The sequence below is a fragment of the Charadrius vociferus genome, unplaced genomic scaffold (genome assembly GCF_000708025.1).
Source record: "Charadrius vociferus isolate BGI_N301 unplaced genomic scaffold, ASM70802v2 scaffold1225, whole genome shotgun sequence".
Classification (NCBI taxonomy): Eukaryota; Metazoa; Chordata; class Aves; order Charadriiformes; family Charadriidae; genus Charadrius; species Charadrius vociferus.
The window spans coordinates 115,713-125,837 of NW_009648336.1; the positions used below are offsets into that span (position 1 = coordinate 115,713).

A 10,125-nucleotide genomic window follows, 5' to 3' on the forward strand; every position below is an offset into this window, starting at 1 on the left:
GTAGGGAAATGGGGCTTACTTTAGTAACGCACGTTGCCTTGAATCTGCTCTTCAGTTGAGAGATGGGCAGAGTTCACATGGGAATTGTCAGACACTACTGGGAGTTGAAATTGTACCCTGAAGCCAAGTCCCACAGACTACCTGCTTTTTTCCTGTTGGCCTTCGCTCTAAAAGCTCTTATCTCCCCTTGCAGTGGTTTTCTACTGAAACTTGTTCTCAGATTTGGGTTTTTTTTATCTTTCTCACAGGTGTCGGTCAGGTGGTGCTTCAAGTGGCCGCAGCCACAAACTGCAAACATCACTATGGTGTGGAGAAAGCTGATATTCCAGCCAAATATGCTGAGGTGAGAGTGTTTTTGAAATGAGTTTTGTGTATGTGCCTTATTTGAAGGCTCACCGAGTGGTTTGGGATTACCGTTAAGTGCTGTGCAGGAAGAAAAGCAGTGTTTCAGTCCTGCTTGCTTTTGCTTCTGGGGTCAGTAAGACCTGGAGCACGGTGTGCTCGGGGAAAGCAGTGTATGTCTAGTCGTTTGCTAGCAGTGCTCGCGGAGTGTGCAGAAGGAGCGTGAGCATGTTTCTGAAGTGGTTTCAGGACTGGGAGATGTAAAGCTGTTAAAACAGTCTCGTCAAAAGGAACTGCAGTGTAAGCTTCACCTAAACACCTGCAATCATTCCGTGTCTGAAGTGGCTCTAACACAGAGCTTCCAGAGACCACAGCACTAAGCGAACCAAACAAATAGTTTGTAAAGGTTTTAAAGGCTATTTTTTGCTTACGGTAGTGATGCCCCTTTTTGGTGTCCTAAAGCTGAAGTTCAGCTTAGTTATTAAATTGTTTGAGGCCTGTGTTGGGTATTTGGTTAATAACTGCTTAGTAGGCACCTAAATGAAGTCTTACTATAAGAAAACCATAATGTTTAGTCAGGCAGGCAGTTTTCTTTACACTTTTTCTAATTCTGTGCCAATGGGGACACACAAAGATAATCAGTTCCAAGGCAAACCTGGAAAGCAAATGAGCTACAAGCAAACAATAAAGGCTGGTCATGCCTTACCATAAGAAGTGTACTTTCTTCAGTAGACTGAACAGAAACTTATCCCTCCGTATTGTTAAAACAAGCTGACTCAGCCTGTACAGGCTAGAAAATTATACCTTATGAAGGGAGGGGAAAAAAAAATAAACCCTTGATCCTCCTTTTCAGTGGTGTGGGCAAAAACGCATAAACACAGTGGCGAAGGGGATCAGACAGGCATCTAAAAATCCATTTTGTTTCCCCTGCCATGACCCAGTGGAAATTTCCAGCTGGAGCACTCTTTGCAGTCCCTCTGTGTGCGCTTTGTGGTTTCATTAGGGAGTCACTTGCAAGGCCTGGACTCCTGTCTGTGTTTAATAGTAAACTTGAAGGGAAAGTTAAATTCTCACTTTCACTAATACCCCTGCATGTCATTGTGCAAACGCAAGGCTTTAGTGAAAATGGTTAGCAAACAAAAAAATTACCCACAAATTGAATATGAGGAGTATTAACCCATGGAGCACCTTCAGTTTTAGAAGTACAGCAGTATTTCATAAGATAACTGGATGAACAAAATATACCGTGTTATTCTTCTGGGTGCAGACAACGTCCTGTCAGATTTAACGGCTAACCAGCTGCTGCAGTGTCAGAATGTGTGAAGCTGCCCGTGTACAGCTAATCTGCCTTGTGCTCTGTGTAACGGACCGGTTTTCCTCCCCATCTTTGACAAACATTTGTGGAAAGGATTGGATTAAGTTTCTAGTTAAGATTGGCTGTGGCACCACATCTCTGGTTACTATGATAATTAATGCGGATGACTTTGAAAAGCTGCAGCTATAGAGGAAGAATGTTATGGATCTGTTCTAGTGAAGTTGTCTTAAAAAGAATTAAAATGTAAGTTCATACGGCATATGAAAATACTGAAGGTTTTTGTGAGTTGTCCTACTAAGATGTGGAGTGCTTTTGAAATATAATGAATTTAAACACACATCTGTCAACACACACTGTTTTATTGACCTACTGATGGAGGTTTCCACCATCTCCAGGTTGTCAGTGAAGCCAGAATTCCTGCTATGCTTCTCTCCCTTGTCTCCTTTCCCTGCTACCTCCAAATTTGGGTCCTCCCATATGTGGAGTCAATTCCTAAAGATCAGGAGTGTTTTTTCAGTCTTCCAAGACCCTTGAGTTCTGTTTTCGAATGTGTTGTCCAGGTGTAGCCGGATCCTCGCTGCCACCCTAATGCCCTGTGCTGCGTATTGGCAATTTATATAGAGGAGGGCAAGATTTTTGAAATGTAGAGATGCTTATTTATGCCATATCTTGATGTATGGGGTTTTTGGTTCCTTTCTCCTATATTTGGGCAATGGAGGACCAGTGCCAGCTACCTGGTTGGGTAGTAGCAGCCTTCCATCCTCTGCAGCCCCAGACTGGTCAGATGTAGTTTGAAGCGTTCTCCCTGGCTGCTGTCAAGTGCGATGCTCCTGTTTGCTGTTGCAATGCTTTGCATGCTGCTTTCTAATTCACCCTAGCAGACCTGTCTTTATCCTGTGTCTCCCTTTGCTAACTGGGCTCAGACTGGGCGCGTTCAGTGCCTCCTCCTCATGGGGGGATTATGTACCACAACACAGCAGCTACTTAAGGTCGCGCTGTTTTTAGTGCCAGTGTCAACTCAGATTGCCTTCCTTATAACATGTAACCTCCATGCAAAGGTGGGAGAGAAGATGTCAGCTTTGACTTGGCCATGGTGAAGCAAAATTTCTTTTAAGGAAACTAAAACTACAGTAGTTGTCTGCTTATCCTTTGAGTGTTAATGGCAACAGTCCCCCCTTCCCCCAAAAAACAAACAAAGTCTTGGGGTTCAGTGAACACTGGCAGAGCTGCATCTCTTTTTATTGCGATGTAACCGGTAACATGAGATGTCCTAATAGGTGGTTTTGTTTTTCCTCCCTCTTCTAGACGATGGACAGAGAGTTCCGAAAGTGGATGAAATGGTATGGGAAAAAACATGCAGAATACACAGTGAGTGAAATTCAGCTGAAAATCTTTCTGATCCATGCTGATGTACAGAATTTGCAAAGTCCTCTTCAGCCTTTCACCAGCCAAGCAGCAGTATGAGTCATATCTGGTGCCTGGCTTCGATCTTGATCCCGAGGATGGTGTTCTCCAAGACATCCTCCCAGGCCCCTCTCTTTGTCTTGCTTGACGTGTGGTATGGTGTTATTGGGAGCACTTTCAGGTCTTTTCAGAAGCTCTTGGAAGACTTATTCTTCTGAAACGTTGTCATTTTAACTGGGGCTGCCATGTGTCTTCTGTTTGTATTAAATCTTTTACTTTTTTTTTTTCTCCTCCTCTCTCTCTCCGTGCTGTGGGGGTTCTGCTGGGCAGACTGTTGAAAATGGCAGCTTCTCCTTGGGTTTCTGAAATCTCCTGCTAGAAACAAAAGCTGAAGCTTTGGTTCTGCAGGCAAGTGAAGGTGTGGTCACCTGGGACAGGGGGTGGAGCAGATGCGATGGCAGGGCTTTCCACCTTGGGGAGCATGGGGTTGAAGTTCTGGATGAATGCCAGTCCTGTGAGCTGAAAGCAGAGAACTCCAGGACCAATGAACAGGATAGATGGTTTGTGGATGGAGGTAAGGGGTGGCTTGTGGGCTCAGGAAGGATGGTGGGTGGTTAGCTCTGCCTTGGAGAGGGTTGGAATTAGATGCTCTGAAGGTGGAGCTAGAGCAGGAGGAGTATAGGGGTCATCAGAGGGCATGTCCCTCCTTGGGGTTAGGGACACATGTTGAAATAGCTTTCTCCTTCCTCTGAATGTTACTTAATCATTGCGGATGCGTTTTCTGTGCTGTAATGATAGTTTGAAGCATATGTAGAGTCGTACTCTGTCTTGTGTCCTTCCTTCCCTTTTTCCTTTTCTCCCCCTTCTTAAATGTTGTTAAGAAAATCCACTCCCTAGTTAATCACTTTCCAGTGAGGAAACGTATGTAGTCATAGTACAGTAGGAGCCCACTGGGAGTTCTGAAAATACATGTATTTATGCTTCTCCTATCACTTCCCTATGGTCAGGGAAGAGGATGGATGGATCAGGGTTGTTCCCTAATTGCCCGGAGAAGTTGGGTCGCTCTTTCCTGCTCAGAAGTTGCAGCTAGCGAGCATGTGTTTGGGGAACAGCTACTTCATTTTCCTTTTGTACAGAGCCGTTATTGCTATGGTACTGGAATGGTTTGAACCACATGGCTTTCAGCGTTCCAGCAGTGTGGGATCAAATGGCAGGTCCTTGATGGCCAGCCTTTATTTCCCAATTTTTCCATGTCTGCTGGAATCCCTGGTGCTCTAGAGGGCTTATCTTGTTCCCAAGGGTGCTACAACCCTCCCTTTGGGAAGCAGGCTGGAGAAGGTGACAGTGCCACCTGCCTCGGTGCACTTTCTTCCTGAACTGCCTTTACTGTATAGCACGATTTCCTTCAGAGGGATGCTGGGCCTGCTGCGGGACTAGTTTGTAGCAGGATTGATATCAGGCTGCTAACTCTTTCCTGCTGTGGAAACACTGTGAACGCTTTACTTTTCATGAAATGGCCATATGGCATTTTTCCATTGTGTCACCCAGCTGGCATTACATGAAAGGAATTGTTACCGAAGATACTCTGCTTATGAGCTGTGTAATTTAAAGAAGAGGGTAGGAACTTGGACTAAAATATTGAAAGCATATTGATTGCCGTAGGCAGCGAGCATTTCCATATTGTGCATTCCAAGTGACAGAGTCTGGTACTATATTGAAACAAAGCTACTTATTTTTTGCTAGGTTCTTTGGCTTTATAACTCTGTTTTCAGAAAAGCGTTTGGGGTAAAATTTCGCTTTCTTGATTATGCAGTCTGCTTTTCTGGGAAGGGTTGAACACTTGCAGCACTTCTTGTCTTAAGGAAAGTTGGTTTCCTATCACCTTGTCGTAGTGATGCTTGAGGATAGATTTTGGTCTGTTAAATGTAGAAACACAGGGCAGATTTTAATTAGTTTTTATTGCTTCATCAAAGATCCTAGGCTTACAGTTGCTTTTTCTTGCCAAGTGGTATATTTTCTTTAGTAACTCCTTAGACAGCATCTTCTATAGGTGACTATCATTAAACACAGAGCAAACTTGTCTCATAATGCAGCTAGAAGACACTGGAAGGCATGGAATTAAGAGCCTGGTATCTTCATCTTTTGGGAAAACAACCTTGTGCCTGCAAAATGCAGTAGGGTCCCGAAATTCCAAATGTTGGAGACAAAATAAGCACAAATTGAAATAGTCTGTCATCAGCAGAGCTTAAGTTGTGAATTCCACTTGAATGTTTTAGGCAGTCATATGAAAAATAAATATTTTGAGAAGAATAAAGTGTTGGAGGAGGGAAGCTTGGCAGAGGTTCAGTGGGAAGAAGTCTCAGATCCCACCTGCAGCTTTGTCTGAATAATGTAGACGGTGGTTTTGACTTCATGCACGTAACAGCTGCCTTGCTGTAAAAGTAAAAACTGTGGTACGTAAGGCAGCAATAAATCCTGGAGTGGGGCCTGCAGGGTTGTGGTGTATTTTCTTTTGTTTTGTTGGGGTTTTTTTAACAGCCAAGAGCCTGGTACAATTATAGGTTTCCACTATGAATGGATTTTTTGATTTCTCACTGAAAAGTGATCTGCTGCTTGTCTTCAGTCTTATTTTTAAACTAGCACTGTTTTGGTGAGGCAACAGAAGATTCACGTGCCCGCCTTCCCTACCGAAATATTCTTGTTACTGCTGGAAGTTCTGAGCTTGGACACATGAATTCTGATGAGCACAGTCCAGATTGTCCCACCTGATTGTCCAATATATTTCCAATCTATTTTGTCCACAAACATAGAAAAAAAGTCTCTCTTGAGAAATGGTTCCATACAAAATGCGCAGAGTCCCATATGCAGTGAAACAAACCATCGTTGCGGCATCACTTTCAGATGATAATGTTTCTGGAGACAGCAGCTAGTGGCAAAGTGACCTGCCATGGGTTGCATGCCTGAGGCTTCTGCGGAGCTATGGCTGCCAGTAATGGGTCATTGCTGCAGCTTTAGAGTGGGAAGATCATTTGGGGCACAAGAGGAGTGGGAGAAAGGTTGCTTGTCATACGTTGGCTTGTAAGTCTCCTGATCTCCAGCTGTTGTAGGAAGTTGTATCTCATAATCCTGTTAAATGAACTGAGTTTCATTTTAAATGACAGCCTGTTCAATCTCATGATTCTGATTGGGGGAAAAAAACCAAGAGAGTAACACTTTCTGGATAAGAATCTTAGTTTTTATATTCAATTGATATGTTTCAACTTGCAATATTTACATCCCTGTGCTATTGTTTAGGTTCCGTTGCTCCCTCAACTTCCCTGATGTCTTAATTCCTGATCTGTTAGGGGTAGTCATATTCTTTGCTAGCCCTCTCTGTTGTATTTGGAGGGAATGGATTATACTTTTGTCATCGTCATCAGCTGCTTCAGTTTTTTGGACTAGAATGCCCCACTTCCAACATATCTCACTTTATTTCAACTCCTTTGATCTTCTCATTTCTCTTCCCATGGAGCTCAGAAGTTTCCAAGATTAGCCTTACCCCCATTCTTTTCAAGAAAACTGTTGTCTGAAGGAAGCAGGAGACTTTTTTAAGGTCATTAGGCGTAGATAATTAGAGAGTCTTTCCTGGGGAATTTCTGCACATGTGCAGTCATCAAATTAAAAAGCGGGATTGCAATTAAGAGGCAGATGGATTTTCATGGTTTCTAACTGTAAATATCCTCATGTGGCCTCAAAATCAGAGCCATCTCCAGGTATCTAGGGCACAACGCTGAGACTGCCATGTAGCAGAAAGCGCTTGAGCGTTCTTCCCAGGGTGCCCTTGAAGAAAGGTTTCGGTGTGTCCTCAGTCCCTCCTACCTGTTGCAGCCTTCTGCTGGGGGAAGGTATTCTTCCAGTCGTAGGTTAGAGTAGGTCTCTGCAGGCGAAGTTGGCGGTAGCTGCAGTAGTATGTTGGAATTCTACTGAAGACACGGATTTGTTTTGGTTTTGTTCACTCGGGGTTGTTACAACAGAATACCTTCCCCTCTGCCGTAAAAGCTTGTTTTAGCAGGAGGTGGAAATCATCTACAAGTCTTCAAAATAAGTGCAGGAACACACAGGTCAGTGTTGCTAAAGGCTGGGAATTTGGCTGGATGGACATCTCTGGCGCCGGCACTGGCTGCTGAGCAAACCCCAGTAGCTTCTGCTGCTGAAGATGCTCCGTGGCGCAGCCCCGCGGATTAGAGGTGATTTTTGTTGTGCATAAATCAGCGGGAGCCTGGCATCTGTAAGCTCGCAGGCTTCTGTTTGGGGTGCCCTGTCTGGCTTGTTTTCCTGGAAATCTCCGCTCTGAGCAAAAGCAGAGTGCTTTGTGTAGGAGTAGCATTGTCTCATGTTGCCTGATAGCAGCTGCTGGTTTGTGGGGATTACTGACATCACCTGTACTTAAAAACTTCCATTGCTTAACGGTGCGCTGCGGCTGAGGAAAGGGCAAGATATCTGTTTGTCCCAGATATTTTTGAATGCCCTATTTCAGCGGGAAACTTGTTGTTTTGGTATTTGAAAAGCCCTCCAAACGTCCCCTGTGGCTTTGAAATGATGCCACGTTTTGGAGGTTTGGATTCATGCCTCCAGTTATTTTTGAAAAGAACAGGAACCTAAAAATAACCATGTGTACTTTTCCAGGCAGAAATGACTGTTTTTTGTGAGCCAAGCGTTTGCAGGGAGGCTGCTGGAATGAGACGTTCTGCGTGTGAATTTATGGCTTTGTGTAACCAGTCAAACAGAGCGTTACCAGAGAGACTCCCAGCCCGGCGCTGGGGCGAGAACGGAGCCCTCCTCCACCGCAGAAGGGCTTGACCTTCAGAAACTGTTGCTCTGCTACGTGATGAACGCGCGCTTGCTGGAGTGCACCTCTTGTCGCTTCCCCGGGTGGTGACCTGCTGGTTTTCTTCGAGTTACAGGGATCAGATGCCGTTGAGGGTATTTCTGCAGTCTCTGTAGAGCAAATTTATCTGCTTAAAAAACCTGAATAAAAACCTGTTTTGGCTTCTAAATTTAGAAACAATGCAGGCTGGCAGCTCTCTGAAGCCGATTTCACTGAGCTAATTATCCTTTTAGATAAAGCATGTCTCCTGCATTGTCTAATCAGATGAAAATATCTGCATTACAGATGGTCCCTTCCATTCATTATTCACTAAGGAGATTAAGTTTCGCAGAGAGAGGAGGAACACGATGGGGGTGGGGACACTGGTGGGAAGAGATTGAGTGTGTCCCCGTAGCTGTCACCGCTGCTTTGCGCGAGCGTGCCACCTTCTCCCTCCATGACCATAATGGACTGGTTTAGCTATTGCAGCCCTTGGCTAAGGGTTAGTTAGCTGGAATTTCCTTACCAGTTCTTGTTTTGCTCTCAGAATTATTGTAAACCACAGAATTGGCTGGGATTTGGGGGGGATTTTGTTGGATTCCCTGTGTCGGTTGATGGGGAAGGCCCTATTTTCCTCCTTTTTGACCATCATTTATCGATCACAGCTCCTCAAGTACAGTAGGTGAAGAAACTGGTTGTGAGTAGTCATCAATCAGATAGCTTGTGTACTGTTCTGAATTTAGCAGAACACTGATCCAGGAATCGCTGTTTTGCTTCCAGCTGGGAAGAAATAACCAATTTTCTCCCAACCACAGTTGACCATCTGGTTATTTCTGTATCCCAGTATTTTTCTTGGTGAGATTTTTCCCTCAACGGTTGGCTAAGGATTAGCTAGGGTAGCATTACAGTACAAAAATAGATGGATTTAAACAGGGCTGTGGTTCATTTGAATTGTGACATGGCTATACCTTGCAAAAGTAGATGGGGGGAAAAAGTGTTCAGCCTCCATGTGTTGTATCAGCACAGAGGCTTTGGTTATAACTGTGCTCTTCCTAACCGCATAGGCAAGACAAACGTATAGTGTAACTGGATCCAAATAAAGTATAGCAGCCACTTAGGTTAGATTTCAAGACCCTTATATGAAGCTTAGTATTTCAAAATAGTTTCATGTTATGCTGGTTCTTTGTTCTCTTGCTAAACTATGACTTTGTGATCATGCTGCTTTATTTCTCAAGTGTTTTTCTTTCTCCTGTTAGTGTATGGAAACCTCATGTAGGCATTAGAAACTGACTGTGTGGTGCGGGGGACTGCAATATAGAAGCTGACTTGCAAAAATTGTTGTAAAATAAGCATAGTTGTCTTGAATGTGGGTTTTCTTCTACTGTATCTTTGTTACTCAACCATGAAACTATTTACCACAAGAACAGATAAGACTTTGAGAAACAATTCTCTCTTAAAAATAATCTAGAGATGGTCTCCATTCACAAATAGCACATCTAGAGACCCAGAAAAAAATGTTTCAGTATATGAGGTGAGAAACTCAATACTCTTTAGAACTGTTCTGATGTTTCATTGAGTTTCTACTTTAGATTTTGCAGATATGTAGTAGTACATGGTTAGGTTGGATCTCTCAGAACTCAGTCTCCAACATACACTTTGTTCTTACTATAGTGGGGATATCAAAACATGCATCCCCTCCCAGCAGGTGGGAGAATACAGGTAGTAACTCTGTTTTCAAACCTTGTTTCGCCTAGCTGTTTGGCGGAACAGATAATTCAGACTAACTTCAGTTATTCCCCAGCAATCCCAAGCACAAATCCAGGCTGGGCGGGGAATGGCTGGAGAGAAGCCCTGAGGAGAAGGACCTGGGGGTGCTGATTGACGAGAAGCTCAACATGAGCCGGCAATGAGCCACCGCAGCCCAGAAGGCCAATTGTATCCTGGGCTGCATCAGGAGAAGTGTGGCCAGCAGGGCGAGGGAGGGGATCCTGCCCCTCTGCTCCACTCCTGTGAGACCCCACCTGGAGTACTGCATCCAGCTCTGGAGTCCCCAACATCAGAAGGACATGGACCTGCTGGAGCGTGTCCTGAGGAGGGCCATGAGGATGATCCGAGGGCTGGAGCACCTCTCCTATGAGGAGAGGCTGAGAGAGCTGGGGCTGTTCAGCCTGGAGAAGAGAAGGCTCCGGGGAGATCTTATTGCGGCCTTCCAGTACCT

The 10,125-nt window shown here is 44.5% G+C and overlaps 1 protein-coding gene across 1 annotated transcript in view; it reads left to right on the forward strand.

Annotated features, from left to right (window-relative positions):
- DOT1L (DOT1-like histone H3K79 methyltransferase) overlaps nt 1-10,125 on the forward strand; it is a 56,076-nt gene that overhangs the window by 11,603 nt on the left and 34,348 nt on the right. The window contains exons 6-7 of the mRNA XM_009885053.1: nt 249-343; nt 2,963-3,025. Coding sequence (XP_009883355.1) covers nt 249-343; nt 2,963-3,025 — 158 coding nt within the window. The remainder of the gene's footprint in view (nt 1-248; nt 344-2,962; nt 3,026-10,125) is intronic.